A 17,635-nucleotide genomic window follows, 5' to 3' on the forward strand; every position below is an offset into this window, starting at 1 on the left:
TAATGGAGTCAGTTAGGTAAGCAACAAAGAATGTCAGAGTCACTGATCAAATGATCTTGATCAGAAGAACAATACAACGACCGAAAGAAAGGCCAAAATGAAACAATAAACAAGGAGGGAATCACGATGAGGACAGGCCAGGAAGAAAAGAGGTTGCATTACAGCTTTGTAGATCAAATCTTGAGGTTAAAGTATGCTATAACAGAAACCACACTGTTATATTTGCACTAGACCAACTGAGAAGCAACAAGAAAGTTTGAAACTAAAATAAGAAGCAAGAAAGCAGCAGGTGTAGAAGGATTGTTGTGTGTGTTGGTTCTCTATATTTACCAGCTGGCTGTCCAAAGGTTACTGTGGGACATTAGCATTTAGCTCCACTGTGGCCTGCCCATCGATACCCAACGGCACAGTGCAAATGTCAAAATATGGATGACTGAGTGGCTGTCCTGGCGATGAAAACCAGGAGCCGCTCACACACGTCTGCTGGAGAGCAGAGAGGATGACAATATGAAAATCAGACACTAGAAATACCATTGATTTCTCTGTCTAATATTTCATTTTATTTCCCCCCCTTTAGAAATAATGAATTATTTCTAAAGGGGGGGAAATACCAGTTCAATTTAAACGTAAGGTAAAAATATGCATGTATTTAAATGTACAGGTAGGGCCTTTGTACAACAGAGTATTTTTTATTTATGAGGAAAGTCAAATTATTAGTAGAATAAAGTCATAACATAGGCAGAATAAATACGTAATATTTTCATAAAAAGTCATAAAATTACAAGAAAAAAGTATTTTTAATGAGAAAAAAAAACTTTGATAGTTACTAATATGTGATGAGACCAGCTCAGCAGGTCTGTGTGCTTCTTTCTTCAAAACAAACTCAGACGTTTGGACAATTGTTTCAAAGTCCTGCTACTTATAATAATTTGATCCTGACGTATGAAAAATATTTAGCATTTCCCATTTGCGTGGCTTGTTAATTGTCATGCCACTCAATCAGATTTAGTTCCAGACTTTGACTAGACCAATCCAAAAACATATTCAGAGCCAAATAGAGATGAACTTCCTGGTGTGCTTCAGTAGGCCTGTGACAATAAGAAATTTTGCTGGACAATAAATTGACCCAGAAATTATTGTGCTAAACGATAATATTGTCATTTTAAGACCATTTTAAACAAATAAAATAATGCATATTATTGTATTATTTTCTCAAAGGTAAAAAAGAAGCCTTTAATGTCTAAAAATCATTTTACACTAGAAATGGAAATTATTTTAAACATCCAAAACAAACAAGACAACAACAGTAGATATTTGGATCATAAAATCTCAGTAACTGAAATTGTACTTCAAAAAACAATCATTCAGCTTAGACAAGCTGTTTATTTCATGTGTGTTGAGCCAGAGATGCCCGGCTCCCTCACACACACCCGGGTCTGGAGTTTAAATAGTTTGGAACCAGGGAGCCACAAGGAAAATCATTCGAATGAGTAAACAAAAACACTGACAGGCGATGGAGTAGGATACAGGATACTACCAAGTGATCCGCCACTATATTTGTTTGCGTGATAAAGCCTAGTGCCAATATTCCCCACGTTTGTTTAAGAAAACAAATGCCATGCAAACATTTGCTTTATTGCCAGACGTCAAGCGAATGTTTGAGGACAGGACACTGATTTAACCCGCTGATACATGCCTCGCTTCCACCAACCAACCAGAAAGCAATATTTCAGGTTTGATATCAGAGGGCAGAAGGGAGCCAGACACCAGAGGCTGATTGCTTTTTTTCACCTGCTGTGACCATTTCACCTTTAGTTCACCAAAACCCCCTGCAGCCCCCTGAGTTCTCACAACGCTTCATATCAACCTCGACTGATGGAAACTCTGTGTTTCTGAATTACCAGAACTCTGCTGATATCTTTTAATGTCAGGAACTTTAGTGTACTTCTACACATCCATGAAAGATACCATGAAGGCTTTTAGGTAAAGCCTTCATGGTTATTGAGGAGTCTGACCCACACTCAGGTTTCAGTGCACACCAAATGCAATCTAGGATACATGTCAGTTACCACATGTATGTTGACATTTTATCCATTTATCATGTCCATTTGCTCATTGGTTGTGTTTCAATATTTTTTTATACCTGGAAGATTCTGATGTAATGACCTTACAGACAATACCTGTGTCTCTTCTACAAAAGTGTGCAAAACTTGGTTGATATCAACCAATTTATATATATGAAAAATGCATTTTTGCAATTGCAGTGTTTCCATTAAATAAGAAACACAATTAAAATCACACATGAATAAGTTTGTTCATTTGATAAGTCATTGAATACGTGCTGCACCCTCATTATCCATCTACTTCCTGTTGTCTTCTTCTTTGTGGTTTGCAGCATCTGGTTGTTGATCATGTGACTAATGTGACGCAAATACGTTTTAAAGACTTTGCAGTTTTGTGAAATAAACCAATTTCGATACGGTTAAAACTTTTCATGGAAGCACAAGTTTTTAAAAAATGTTTTAACTTTCCGTGTTTCCATTAAGGTGAGAACGTACATTTCCATGGTAACACACACAGAGAGAAGCTACTGTGTTAGCAATGCTAACCAGGCTAATCCCAACCGCAATAATATACAGTACAGACCAAAAGTTTGGACTGTATTGAATTCAATGAGAAAGTGTGTCCAAACTTTTGGTCTGTACTGTATATATAAGAAACTAAAGATTTTTTAGAGATGTTGTCTTGTTTTAAAATAGTACATTTTGTCTCTGACTATAAACTCTTCGAATAAATATTTCACTGCTCACAGCAGGAAGATTAGACAAATATATATTCAATATCTTTTTTTTCCCATTTTGTAGATTTGGAAGATGCATCACAATTAGCTCAAATATTTATCAGCAGATTACAAAAATGAAACTTCAAAAGTAAGTCCAGAAAGTTTGGTTTCTACTGACAACAGAATTGCTTTCTTCTCTGGAAACAAGTTCATCACCTAATGTATTCATTAGCAGATGTTTTAATTATATTCAAACATCTACTGCACTTTACAAAGACAGCCAGCCCTAATTGTTTTCATTTTTATTATCGCTTCAGGCTCTCAGAAATTTCCCATTCCACTGTTTTCAGCTCAGTGTTGGAAACTTTTTTTCCTCTCTTTATTTTCCGTTGTGGTTCAGGCTGCTTTGCCAATAATTGCACCCCTAATTACTAAGAAATGTATTTACAACAAAGCAAGATAGTGTGAATTACTCTCATTTGCATAATAATGAAAGGAGTCTCTGGGGGATTGGCTTTAAATCGTTTGTTGAGGGGAGAAATTAACTAAAAGGAGAAGCGGTCAGCAGCAGAACAACAGCCTGTTCAAAATGGGCCTGATGCAAATTAGTGTCCTCCGTAAAAGTAATAAAAGCTTTTTCCAAAAACAAATCAAGATACAGAGTCTAAACTTGTTCTGGAGTAATCACCTGCTTGCTATTATAAATTACTGAATAATCCTTGTCACACAGAAGTTTTGACACATTGGCACAAAAAAGGATGTCTTTGTGGAACTGGCAGGGCACTAGAAGGGCGGAAGGTTGTCCACGTAGACAACACTCATATTCAGGCTAGAGATGGCCAAATGGCCTAAGTACCCTTAAGTACCTTGGTAATGGCCTCAACGCATATCACAATTGCACAATTGGCTGAAGGTTGTCCATTGTGACATATACCTATTCAGTCTGGAGATAGTCCAACTGGCCTGAAGGATTTAAGCTATCATCCTATTAGCTGTTTTCAACAGGCGCTTTTGTTCTGTAAATAAGGCCATTACTGGCGCACCCAAGCACAATGAATTCATTATAATATTTTAAATGGAGAATTAGACATTTTACAGCCAGGTACAGCTGTGAGCAATGACCAGAAGTATTTGTGTCTAAGTCAAGAGGACTGAAATTCTAGCATGAGAAATATACAAAAGAACAACTGTTATTTGGTTAAATGCGTTTTATTCTTGTCATTAAAAACGACACAAAAAATACAAGAAATAAAACAATTCCACACATATTTACACTAGGCACATGGGGGGCTGAGTGGCATGTCCTTGTGTGACTGGCATTTCAGCACTCACAGTCCGTCTGCACTGTCAGAACATACCTGGCACTGCTAGGGTATGACCCTGGTGCATTTGCCACACGTGTACCTGTAGCAGTCAACGCATCTCACAGTCGCATTATTGGTCTTGCATCGATGGTTGACCTGACACTTCGCCCTTTTGCCTGGGCTGGGTGTGGAAGGTTGTTCCCGAAGCAGTTTTTCCTTGTGTGCCTTCTTCTCATTCACATGAAAGTTACCCAACTCTTTAGCAAGTTCAACAAGGAAGTCTACCCGTCTCTCCTTCACCCCAAAGCATGCCTGATACAGCACATGTGCATTCAGTGCTGCCATGTCAATCATATTGTAGAACACCGCAACTGGCCATCTCCGTGTTCCTGCACGCACGCTGTACTCCCGCACCATTTGGTCCATCACATCCACACCACACTTTGTTTTGTTGTAATCCGTGACCGTGTTTGGCTTCCTTTTGGTGGTATCCTCAGTCTCAACCACGCTGTGCATGCTGCTGAGAATGTAAACGGCCTTCTTCCTTTTGGGCGCATACACCGTCAGCGTGGCACCAGTGGTTGAAAACACCTGAGTGGTGAATGCAGTGCGATCCGTCTGTGAAGTGGATTGAGGAATTTCCCGGCGTCTCTTGTTGACTGTGCCGAGGATAGTGGTTTTCCGGCTAAGCAGTCGTTGTGCAAGTGACAGTGATGTGAAGAAATTGTCCATGGTTACAGTTCTGCCCTTGTCCATGAACGGTTCCATCAGCCTCATCACTACAGACTCGGACAGTCTCTCCCCGCTGGGACGACTGGGGTCCTTGCCGAGATATGGGAAGACATTGCAGATATACTTTGACTTCAAGTCGCAAGCCACCCAAAACTTGATGCCAAACTTGTCCGGTTTTGTTGCTATGTATTGCAGGAAACAGCAGCGAGTCTTTGATGGATAAAGCTGTTCATCAATAGTGATGTGTCGACCAGGGTTGAAGGATGCGATGCAGTTGGTGACAAACGATCCCCAAACATCGGCGATTGCAGCAAACTTATCGGTCTCCGCTCGCTCTCTGCGTGTAAGCATGTCATCAAAACGTAGGTGTCGCATGATGTTTTTGAAGCGGCTTCGGGCCATAGTTGCAATGATCCTTGGGTTTCCCAGGTTTGCTGACCAGCTGTCACCTAGTGATGGTACTTTGTTCACCCCCCGCAAGATGACGACGGAAATAAATGCCATTAGTTCCGGGAGACCCATGAACCAATCCTGCTGCTCAGTGTGACGTGCATGTTGAGTAGTCCATTCTTGAATGCTACGAAGCATGCCAATGGTGATGAAACAGAGGAAGCTCTGAAGGCGACTCCGGATACTTCGTCTGGCCTTAGCGCTTGGCTCTCCATCTGTGGCGTATGGCTCTATAGGAGTGACATGGAGATGTGTCCCCACTTGCTGTTCACGCCACACTGTGCCATCTTTCGCTGTCTCTGACGGCTCACTCCCCAAACGAGCTCTCTTTTGTGGTGGAGGTGGAGGGAGAGTCTCCTCATCTGCAAGATAAACAATTTCAAATTAACTTTTTGTTTTGTTCTAAATAAGAAATAGTCAGGAAAATATATTAGGTAGGTTGAGAAATCTAACCTGAAGACAGCTCAGAGTCCGAATCCAGTTGAAGGTTGATGTCTTCTCCATCTGAATCCCAAGGGCTGGCACTGCTCTGAATCAGTTCCAATGCCTGCTGAGCGGAGAGCCTCTTCTGCATTTTGTTTCTTGTGGACTACAGTGATGTGGACTACATTGAAGCAGTCCCCTATTTATACTCCACAGCATTTTCCACTCCCACCTTCTGGCCCGACGGTCAATGGCTCTTTTGCTTACACTTTTTTCATGTTTTTTTGAGGTTGATTTGGTTAGTTTATTTCTGAACTGTCATTTTATACCCTCTTAGCTTTATTTCAAAGAAAAACATTACTAATTTCTTTTAGAAAAACCTTTGCACATTTCTTGAAACAGATTGAATTTTTTCAAACTCTATGTACATTTGGCAAAAGGTCACATCTCTCCAAAAACACTTCATGTATGCTTCAAAACTAAAACTAAACTGACTAGTTGTAGGTATCATAGATGCCCACCCCCAACATGGACTATTCACACTCCCACCTTCTGGCCCGACGGTCAACGACCACATTCACAATTGAAGAAGGGATGCTAATCTCAGTTTTTGTAATCAGGGTCTTTTGACCCTGAGATTGTCCAGGGTCGAAAGACCCTTTTATTTTTTTGAGGTTGATTTGGTTAGTTTATTTCTGAAATAGCTTTATTTCAAAGAAAAACATTACTAATTTCTTTTAGAAAAACCTTTGCACATTTCTTGAAACAGATTGTATGTTTTGCAAACTCTATGTACATTTGGCAAAAGGTCACATCTCTCCAAAAACACTTCATGTATGCTTCAAAACTAAAACTAAACTGACTAGTTGTAGGTATCATAGATGCCCACCCCCAACATGGACTATTCACACTCCCACCTTCTGGCCCGACGGTCAACGACCACATTCACAATTGAAGAAGGGATGCTAATCTCAGTTTTTGTAATCAGGGTCTTTTGACCCTGAGATTGTCCAGGGTCGAAAGACCCTTTTATTTTTTTGAGGTTGATTTGGTTAGTTTATTTCTGAAATAGCTTTATTTCAAAGAAAAACATTACTAATTTCTTTTAGAAAAACCTTTGCACATTTCTTGAAACAGATTGTATGTTTTGCAAACTCTATGTACATTTGGCAAAAGGTCACATCTCTCCAAAAACACTTCATGTATGCTTCAAAACTAAACTGACGAGTTGTAGGTATCATAGATGCCCACTCCCAACATGGACTATTCACACTCCCACCTTCTGGCCCGACGGTCAATGGCCACATTCACAATTGAAGAAGGGATGCTAATCTCAGTTTTTGTAATCAGGGTCTTTTGACTCTCTATCAGGACTTTCAGGGGGGAGGTCGGTAATTACCCCGGTAATGACCAGATAAGGGTAGTTTTACATTTGACCTGAAGAACTTTAGCCTGCATCCTATAATCTGGTTTCATCAAGCACTATTGTTCTGTAAATTACTGGCGCACAAAGGTCAGTTTGGACAGGGTCTTGTGGCCTTGTTTTGGCCCATCCAGCGAGAAATCGAAAACCTGGCCCTCCTAGTGTTAAGACAGACCCAGAGTCTGGAGGCCTCTACTGTGGAAACATGTGACAACAAAAACAATGATGGTAAGGCAAGTGTTTCCTAATGCTGCATGTCCGTCAGGCACAGACCCCTCTTGTGGATGTCGGTATGCTCTGAGCAGTAGTTAGGCTGCTGACTAACTACTGTAGAGGCATTGAGCAGCCTCTGTCTGGTCTCTATGAGTTAATGGTGGGGAACAGACAAGGCTTCATAAGAGAGGCTTTACAAAACAGTTGCATCATAAAGCTGCAAAGCAAGCCTGTCTCTGAGAGGCATCAGCTTTCAAACATTGGCTTCGTGAAATCCAAAGGAGGTGTGGAGTGTTGAGGCTTCTGCGTACGTCACTCCGCCGAGGTCCACGCGTTCTCAAGGCAGACTCAAAGTGGACATCCGCCGGACTCAAAGGACCGTACTTGGTGTGGTGCAGAAAACTGCTCAGCAGGAAACAGAGTTCACATCTAACTGTTTTCTATGCAATACCAAACTGAGTGTTGGTTCAACCGGGCACAGGGACGCGTAGAGTGACTGACCTACTGAAAGAGATGCAGGGATAAGCACCAAACTAGCTAACCAAACTTGCTAGTATCCATTAGAATTGTGGAAAATGAAGGAGTTTGTCATAATGTAGGCAATGGGCAACCTTTACTGTGTGATCTAAACCGTCTGAGAACGGTGAGCGCGGAGTCGGCATGGTTCTCAGACCAAGTACAGTACGCTTGAGTATGTGGGAGACTTTACCCATAAAATGTGTGGACGACACATTGTGAAGGACGAAACACATCTGTGGCATGTATCACTGTATTAGTTTTGTTTTTTAAATGTTGCCTCGACTGACGGAACAGCTCTGGGCTGAAGTCCAGAGATGTATTCTAACTTCCAAACACTTCATCACTCCCTGTCCAGTATGTGTTGATCAAAGAGTCTCTACAGTGGTCATCGGGTCTTTTAGCCTTAAATCTGTCACAAAAACAAGCACACACCACACAGCATCAGTCTTGAGCTGAGAAGTCAGCTAACCTTTACATTCTGTTAGCTAAGCGTTACAGGGATGGAACTATTTCACTTTCTGGTGAACAGGGCAGGTTGCTTCAACCCCGGAGAGCAATAAAAGGTATAGCAGGAGAAATCTATCACTTCCTAAAGCAGAAATTATAACCTAGAAGTCAGATATTCCTGCAGCTAAACATAAACGGGTGCAATGTTATTTCTGCTTCCTACTTTAATAATTTTTTTGAGAGTTGGACAAGCAGTTTGGAATACAAGTACTACTCTGCTAAAGTAGAAATAAGACAGGGGAAGGCGGCAATGAGGAAGAAGGAAAAAAATTAATAGTCCCTCAAATTATTAGGAACATGTCAGTGAATGGGTGAAGTGCATGTTAAATATGTAGAGAGCAAAAACAACCCAGACACCTGAAACCTGCTACAAAAATACAAAGAAACATCGAGGCAGGAGGTGACGAGGTTCACTTCCACAGAAAAGACTCCTGCTTTGTGTTCAGACAAAACAAATGAGAATGCTTTTGGCAAGTTTCCAAAGTGGATGACAAAAAGCAGGTGGCAACCTCTCGATGTGTGTCAAACGGAGAAGGAGAAGGACTTCAGTAGCTGTCATGTTTGGGATGATTAAGCCGGGGAAGCTAACGGCTCGGGGCTCCACTCGCTGCTAGCCAGCGGGCTGGTTTGGTCGATGCTGGGAGCAATTAAGCAGCAACAAGGAATTCTCCAAGACAAGACTCGTGACTTTTCCTTCCTGCTTCTTTCTGCTCAGGGTGACATTTTGAAAGCACGCTGAATAATGAGGATTTGGGAAGGAGTACATTCTTCCACTCCTCCTGTCTGGGTCTGTTTCGTTCTGCCGTCTCGGCTCTTATTTAGTGCAAAATCTTCTGTGTGCATTTCTCAGTGTGGAGGTGAGCACGGGTTCATTTGGGAGGTAATTAACTTTTTCTACTTCCGTTGCTCTCCTCATCCACACATCCCCAATCATTTCCACCTGTTTTTGTTTTTCACACTGCAAAAACAAACACAAGTATTTTTTGCCTAGTTTATCTTAGGACACTGGAAATAATACAAAACTAAATTGCAAGTAACTTTCAGCAAGATATAGAGGCTTGTTTAGGTCAACAATTCCTTCATATTGATGAAAAATAACAAGACAGGAAAAATGTCTCATTATAAGTGAAAATCTGTCAGTGGAACTAGAACCTTTTTCATCAATTTACCTTCAGACATGTTTGGTTTGATATAATAAAACAGTTTTTGAAAACGATCAAACAGTGGTGGTTTTGGATATGGGCTAAATGGGCAGTTGTCCAGGGCGGCATCAGAAAAGGGTGGAGCAGAAAAGAACTACAATATTTCTCATCTGACAGTGGTTTTCTGAACAAGTTTGTTACTACTTGTACGAATGTGTAGTGGACTAAGGTTCCCTTAGTTAGTGTTGAGTACTGGGAATCTACCTGCTTTCTGCTACAAAAAAAATAAAAAAAAATAAAACAATATAATAAAAAAAAAACCCAGATAATTTCTTTTTTTTACCCCTCCAGGGGGTCTTTTTGTGGGCTCTAGTGTCCCTTATATGACAGTGGGCTGACAGGAAACGGGGAAGGAGAGGGGGGAAGACATGCGGCAAATGTCGTCAGGTCCGGGAGTCGAACCCGCGACGGCCGCGTCGAGGACTCAAGGCCTCCAAATACGGGTCGCGCTAACCACTATGCCACCACGGCACGCCCCATAATTTCTTATTTTGTAATTGATTAGAGTGCAGCAGAAGGAGCCCAGGGGAACATTTCTCCAAGAACCACAACTGCATAAATATTCATATTTCAAGCTTGCAATGTTAGGTAAAGTGATTAGTCATGATTAATCACAGAGCCACAGTGTGCTTAATCTGATTACATTTCTTAATCGATTGACAGGACTAATTTTTATACAACTTCCCTCTGCCTGTCTGTGTCTCTATTCTCACATTATTTCCCCCCTTCAAGCAAAGCCAAAAATATTACAAAGCAATAAAAGCCCATGAGCCGCACTTCTGTGACCTCCTGCCTCCCTCATCCAGGTAAAGGAGAGAGCTGAATGGAGATGGGATGTGCTGCGTGTGGAAGGTGAAAGTCAGTCATCCTGAACTGTACAATTAAATCAGAGAGAGGCCGAGTGAATGGGCGCTCCTCTGGAGGGCAGGAGATAAAAGAGGGGTGGCCACCCAGCTCAGGGAGGAAGACTGAAGTTCACAGAGGTCTGACTGAAGCGCCGGCTGTCAGCCTGTCTGCTAGGCCTTTCCTCTGCTTCAGTTTTCACACTCCAACTGTTCTTTCATGTGTCGCAAAAAAACCCAAAAACATGTTGCAATCCAACACGCTTCCACGAAGGTGTTCTCACTTCCGGATCACTTCGGAGCAAAAAACAACCGGTGCAAACAGCCTCAAGCTTGTCCATGCAAGTACAAAGTGAGATGGAGTGTGATTTATGATCCATTACAAGTCTTTGGAGTAAAGTAGAATAAGAAAGACAAGTAGGCTGCTGCCTAATTGAGGTAATGGGAGAGAAAAAATACTTAAAAAAAAAAAAAAAAATCGGAAAAGTGTGGCATACATGTCTATCCAGCCCCCTGCTATCAGTACTTTATGGAACCATCTTTCACTGCTGGCACAACTGCTTATTTTTTTGCAAAAAAAACTCAAATTTAGTCTTGCAACACATTCTTAGTTTGATTTTGGTGTGGACTTTGACAAGGCCATTCTATTGTGGATCCAGTGTATTTGTCAAAATTTCAGCATCTATATTCCATCTAGGTTTAAACAAGATAACTGCCTAAAAGTGGTTAACCTTCTAACGGAAATAAAAAAATCATGAGATCCTAAAGGCTTTACGAACAATTCAAAACCACCAGAAAGAATCAACTGAGTCCTATTGATTTGATTTGGTACACTAAACTAATCTTATCTTTTTTTTTCTGTTGTTACATTATGTTTTCACAATTTCTGCATGTGGAAAGTGCTTTTTACTTTTATTTGCGGGTTAATAATTTAGGGACTATTGGTGAAGTCAATTAGATGCTGACACATTAACATGTTTAAATCTCAGTGGTTCATTCAGAATGTTAGGATGTTTTCACACTTGATAGTCCAGTAGACTCAGTTACACTGGAAACCAAAATTTCAACATTTGTTACATTTTCAGCCATTCACTTTCACACTGCACAGATAAACCAAAGCCTTCTAAAGACCTGTTCCTCCTGGCCTGTTGTGGCGCTGCACCAAGAACCACTGGAGGAAATGACACTAAAACTTCTGAACAAGACATGAGCGCAACTTCCTTCTTTACAAAACATGAATGAGAATGGAGTGGCGTCAGATTTTAGTGGTTGTAAGATTTCTCTTTTGTCTTTAGCAAATGACCAGGAGCCATTTCTCCCTGTAGTGCTAGACTGTCGCTTGTTTTTGTCGTATTTTACCCAGAATGCCCTGCGCTATAGACAGCTTCCTGCTTTTGTAGTGGTCTCCGCTTGGCATTCATATATGCATTCAAACCGCACCATAGTTCACTTCAACCGAACCGAGACCTAGTTTTGTAGGTGGATCAGAGCATTCACACCATTCACAAACCGGCAAACAAGAAGCCGACTAAGGTGGACCAAACATGGCTGGTGTGAATCGTCCAACCATAACATCAACTCCAAGCTTTCCCTCAACAGAGTCAACAACACAAGGGAAACTCGGAATCCTCAATAGGACAGATGGATTGATATATTTATGCATTAAGCTGTCAGAAAAAGCTTTGTTTTGTTTTCTCATTCAGACCTTTCAGGATTAGTCGTCTCTTCATCTCATCCTTTGCCTTTTCCCACGTGTCAGCCCTCCACCTCGGTTGATGGAGAACCCGCTGTGGTTTCCCAGCGGACAAAGTCAAATCCATCCGATTCAAACAGCTGTGAAATTGAGTTGGAAATGAGCCTGCAGTGGTAAACGAGGTGAAATAAAAATCAGAGCGGCCTGTTCGATGGGGCTGAACGATAACCCGCTCATTTGGAACCCATAACCTGGGAGAGAGCCTCTAAACGGACACTCCTATCCGGGAGAAAACGGATCTAGCTATGGAAAAAGTTAAAGATAATCTCCTTTGACAATAATAACAATACGGGCCTGGTACTTTTTAAAGGGAGAGAAATTGGATGGGATCCTCTCATGCATGAATTATGTGAAGAGACCCATGAAAGCCTTTAAAGGAGCCGCACATGGAGCCCTAGTTCTACATCAAGGTTTAAAATGACAAGGTGCCGTTTTTGAAAACATGGAGTTTTAGTTAGCATTTCCAGACAAGCATCCACTTTCTTCTCCCCTCTACAGTTTTCATCACATAAATGAGTCAACACATCCTACAATCCTGTCGCATTTAGCCATATCAGCCATCTCTGCTTCATGTTCCCTGTAACTTTGTCTTTGCGTTCCCAGAATGCTCCTGGAGGTTTCCATTACCCCATTAAGCCTTAGTGGAGAGATAAGGCCGTGAGCGCGCTGTCCTGAGCCAGCGCTCCTCTCTGGAGGCCTCGCCTGTTGTCAAGAGGAGCATAAACATACACATCCAGCCTGCCCTGCCTGCTTCCTTCAGTGAGTGTTGGCTCATCCAGGGCCAGAGTGCATCATCCTGTGTGGTCTCCCTCTCTGTGATCTTAAGAGTTGCTGTTTATCTTTTATTATTGCTGATGGCGTTGTCATACCCTTAAATCATACTCCAAAGAGATGAAGGCGTCATGCGTCTGGCCCTGAAAAGCAGCAGCGGCCACTGGATCGTCTAAACAACACTGGTGTAAAGTGGCTTCTATGGAGAAACTTGTGAAAAGTTTATAAAACTCTTAAGGAACTAGTATAAATACTGACTTGAGCTACTTTCATTTTGATTCCCATCTTTTCCGATTACTGGGATTTATGGGTAATATTATTTTTATTTTCAAATAAAGTCAAAGGAAAAGAAGTCTAAAAAAACCAAACACGTACATTGGAGTCTGCGGGGAGTTAGTCCTTAATTTTGGCTAATTCGACAAGACTTTGAAAGTGAAGTGTGGTGTTCAGCCGAAAGGGAAAAACATCACGACACACAGACAGATTTCACTCACCAACATTCAGATGTCAGACGGGAAGTCTCAAGAAAAACCTCTCAAGATCAAACAGGAGTTTAGAATAAACAAACATGGCTGACCAGAAAGAAGCAAAAGTGAGTTTATGGACTATTTTTAACATCCACCGGACCTACTGGTTTAGTCTTCTGTGCACATTCCTGATTTTAAGCCCACTTGAAAAATGACAAGAATTCACATTTTGCATGGTAGGGTATTAAAAAGAGCCTAAAAACATGGGAAGAAATGTAAGTGAGACAAAAGAGAATTCAGGATGTAATTTGTTGCAAACAACCATTAAACTGAAATAGGCTGTTTATCAACTGATCAAAAATTTAAGTCGGATTATTGAGTAATGTAAGCAAGACCTCTTGCAGCGTGCCATTGCTGCTGAGGTTGGAGAGAGTAACATAATCACAAAAAGTCAAGTGGCAGACCTCGACAAATTTCTCCAGCCTTAAGCCAAAGGATCTGACTGATTGTCTGTCAAGACACGGAACAATCAAAACCAAATTCAGCTCGTCACTGGTGCCAACTGCAGTCCCAAAACCATCAGACAGCATCTGTGAGAGAAGAGTCTTACAAACAAAAGATCACGTCTCTTTCAGCGGCTCAAAAATGGCCGTTTGAATTTTGCACGAGAACACCAAACATGAGGAGATGAAAGGTACAGTTAAATCTCGGATGGAAAAAAAATGTAACCTTGACTGTCCTGATGGCTTCCAACGTTACTGGCATGACAAGTGATCCCATCTGATCTCAGAGGGAGAAAGCTGGAACCCAACTCCAGCAGTCATTGGACAAGAGGAAGGGTTCACCTTGGGCAGGTCACAAGTTCACCACAGGGAAACAGAGACACACAACCATGCATGGACTCACACCTAGAGACAATCTAGAGAGACCAATTAACTTTGTCACATTTCTGTGAGAGAAACTGGAGTATCAAAAATAATCAAATACATATGAGATTACCAAAGCATTGTCTCATATTTTTGAGCATAAAAAGATGAGGGAACTAATTAAACAAGTAAATATCTCAAGATGACACCAAAGCTCAGACAGTGAGGCAAATGGGTTTATTTTGAGAAAGCACACTCCAACTGTTCATAGACAAATTTGACAGCATGACATTTCTTTAGGCGGTTTCCTTGCTGGTGTGTGTGCGCCTGACGGAGTGGGGGCCCCTGTGGCTGCGTAGACGGTGTGTGTATGTGTGTGTGCATCTCCATCAGCGGGATCCCCATGATGACTCATGGGGATAAGTGGCAGTGGGCCGCTCCGGGGCAGAAACGGAAGGCTCACAGAGGAGAGAAGTCGCGGAGACAGATAGCGGTAATTGCCAGTGTGCGGAGGAAAATGGACATTAAGAAAAGCAGGCCTCATCATTAAGCCTTTCAATGTGCAGGCGTGGGAGCTTTTAAGGAACCAACTGAGAAGGGAAGATGGGGAACAGAGTGGAGGGCTCAGAGAGGTTATTAAACAACATCAAAAGTTTGTTGGAATGAGAGGAAAAAAGAAATTGCTGGCCATGATGAGAAAAACCAACAGAGCAGTGTCATTAAGGACAGAGTGCCACGGGGAGAAGAGAGAGGACGGGGTAAGTACACTTGGTGAGCCACCCAGAGGAGTCAATATATACAGTATTCCACCAAATGCCCAGCTGATTCAATTATGGGGAGTCATTACTGGGATAAGTCAGGCCTGGGGTGGGCTTCGTAAATCTGAGATGAAGGCAGGCCTTCTGGTGAGGTGAGTGGGAACTGAAAGTGCCCTCAGGTTGGCAGCTGAGATCTACGGCAGCAGACACACAGTTCCATTTACAATGGAGGGTGGAAATATAGCACTGGGACGAGGACATTTTGTCTTCCTGCCTGAGTTGTGTCCTTGTGTAAATCAGAGTGAGGAGAACTACAGGCTGCCAAGGTTGAGCATTCAATTCCAGAGAGAGGCCATGTTTTGGTAGAAAACACACAGCCGCTGTTGCAGCACTCTACTCAAATCATTTTAGAGGGTTTTCCTCCCTGAAACCTGTACATTAAAATCGATAAGCGCAAAACAATAATTCAGCATGCTCTGGTGTCCCGTATAAGAAAACAATATTAGCATTGAAAAACTCAGGAAGTTAGAGGCTTATAGTCAGCCACCAAAGCCATGATTCTCATGTTGATTTTTTTTCCCAATTAAAAATAGATTTTATTTGTATAGTAATGATACAACTCATCTTCAAGAAGAACAAAAAGTTACTTTTTTGGGAGTGGAGAAGGTTTTTAAATTCACACATTTCAAAGGAATACATCCCAACTCAAATATTTACATTCAGAACATTCTACAGCTCGATATAGTTGGGTAAGTTTCGGGCTGGGGTTTTAACTCATTACTTTCAATTAATTCATTGCATAGATTATGACACAATTAAAAACATTTTTCATGCAATTAGTCTTGTTTTTTCATATACAAAATCCCCCAGCCGGAACCTTTATATTTGTGCGTTTCTGGTACACTCGTAAAATCTGACGCACAAGCGACATCTGCAAGCAACAGCGATGGATGCTTTTCTTGTCCCTCTTGGGGTTAATTCCTGCTTCAAAATCCAATCGAATTGGATGCTTGAGAAGACTAGTGCTGTGTTCCAGTTGTGCTAAATGAAGTTAGCTGAGCATCAAAGCTATTCAAGCCTAAAATATCATCTCAATTCTAAACATGTAGCAGCAGCACAGACGTCCCCAGCGCTAACGTCAGCGTCCACAGTCCACACTTCTGAAGAAGCTCCATGAATGATCAGGAGTTCCTGAAACACTGGAAAGATGAATGGATAGAATAGAACTTTGATGCAACTTGATGGTTGAATACCTTGAAAAACAGATTAAAAGTAGTAAATATCTCTATTTTTGAGCTCGTGGGTCTATTTAATCAATAATTTAGCAACAAAAAGTGTTTTTGAATTGAATTGGTGGAGATGATTTTACAGGAGGTTCCCAGGATTGCAGTAGGTTAACCTGAACAGGATTCCGACTCCGGAGTTCTTTGACACCTGAAGCTGCAACACTGATTAACTGATGGATGACTGAGACGACGGAGCTGACTGATACAGATTAGAGGGGGAATGGCTCTGACAGAGAGCCACAGGAGGCAGCAGAAAGAAAAAAAAGAACATATTTGTGGTGGCTGGAGTTCATGGGATTGCATTCTGATGCTCTTTTGCAATAAACTGCCCTGGATTATGACCCAGAAAACCCATTAAGGAACAGAAATTCATTCTGCAATATAAATAAGATAGTACAGATCTACACAGACTCTGTCTTTCCGGTAAGGCAAATGAGTAAATCATGATGAATCTCATACATTTCCTGTGCAACCATCACACACCAAAACATGGTGAGTTGGCTTATTGAAGCTTACAATTGGCATTAAACTACGGAGGATGAATCCTGCCAAAAATGCCATCAAAAAATAGAATTAAATGGCTTGATGATGTGATTAATGTCCCAAATATTGCATCCAAAAAATAAAAATAACTTTTCCAACTTATTTGCTCGTACAGTATGACATAAATTAATATCATTTGTTTTAATTTAACTCTATTATTATTGTTTATTTTTATTTCCAGCCTTATTGTTTTATTAATTAGTTTCCATTTTCTTTCCTCCTCTGAGCTGCAGTTCCTAAGCTTCAGAGCTTCTGCCTCACCGAGGACCACTCCCCCACTCAGCTCCTTCAGACTAGCCAGCAGCAATTAGCAAACACCTGCTTTAACTGCACATCAGCTGAGCTCATTATAGGAGATCCTACTCAGAGCAGTGCTGGTAAAAACATTGTTAGAGGGTTAATAGTGGAGCCATGTTGTGATGACTTCCTGAAGGTGGAGTTTCAGAAAGCGCAAGAGCTCGAAGGCGGGGCTAGGTCCACCCAGATGTTTTGCTCAGCTGAATGGTTGGCATGGAGATTAAAGGATTTCTCAAACATGCCTGAAAGAATCAAGGCTACACTACTGGTATAGTAGTGTAGCTCATAACATTCATAACTGAATGTTATGAGGGAATAACATTCAGATAAATCTAAAAATCTAAAAAAATAAATAAATAAAAATATTTGACATGTTACTGCCCCTTTAACATTCTAAGATACAGTCCAGGGTTATTTGGGAATGGGTGCTTGACAACAGGTTGTTTAGATTTGTTGGGTAGCTAAACTGGTTCTGTAAAGGAACCGTTCACCTGGAC

At 41.4% G+C, this 17,635-nt stretch overlaps 2 protein-coding genes across 2 annotated transcripts in view; both read right to left on the reverse strand.

The window, feature by feature from the left end:
* kcnh2b (potassium voltage-gated channel, subfamily H (eag-related), member 2b) overlaps positions 1-17,635 on the reverse strand; it is a 220,332-nt gene that overhangs the window by 135,042 nt on the left and 67,655 nt on the right. The window lies entirely within an intron of this gene.
* On the reverse strand, positions 3,973-7,098 carry LOC116711712 (piggyBac transposable element-derived protein 4-like). The gene is made up of 3 exons (XM_032551181.1): positions 6,971-7,098; positions 5,722-5,923; positions 3,973-5,630 (listed from the first exon to the last, which is right to left on the reverse strand). Exons 2-3 carry the CDS (start codon positions 5,840-5,842, stop codon positions 4,150-4,152), a joined length of 1,602 nt encoding a protein of 533 aa, XP_032407072.1. The 5' UTR covers positions 5,843-5,923; positions 6,971-7,098; the 3' UTR covers positions 3,973-4,149.

This window comes from Xiphophorus hellerii, chromosome 21 (assembly GCF_003331165.1).
Source record: "Xiphophorus hellerii strain 12219 chromosome 21, Xiphophorus_hellerii-4.1, whole genome shotgun sequence".
Lineage (NCBI taxonomy): Eukaryota > Metazoa > Chordata > Actinopteri > Cyprinodontiformes > Poeciliidae > Xiphophorus > Xiphophorus hellerii.

Bases quoted from the DNA above. Each gene is read 5' to 3' on its own strand.
- LOC116711712 (XM_032551181.1), bottom strand. From the start codon at position 5,842: ATGCAGAAGAGGCTCTCCGCTCAGCAGGCATTGGAACTGATTCAGAGC. The intron at 5,631-5,721 runs GTTAGATTTCTC...TTTATCTTGCAG, and splicing joins GGACTCTGAGCTGTCTTCAG to ATGAGGAGACTCTCCCTCCA.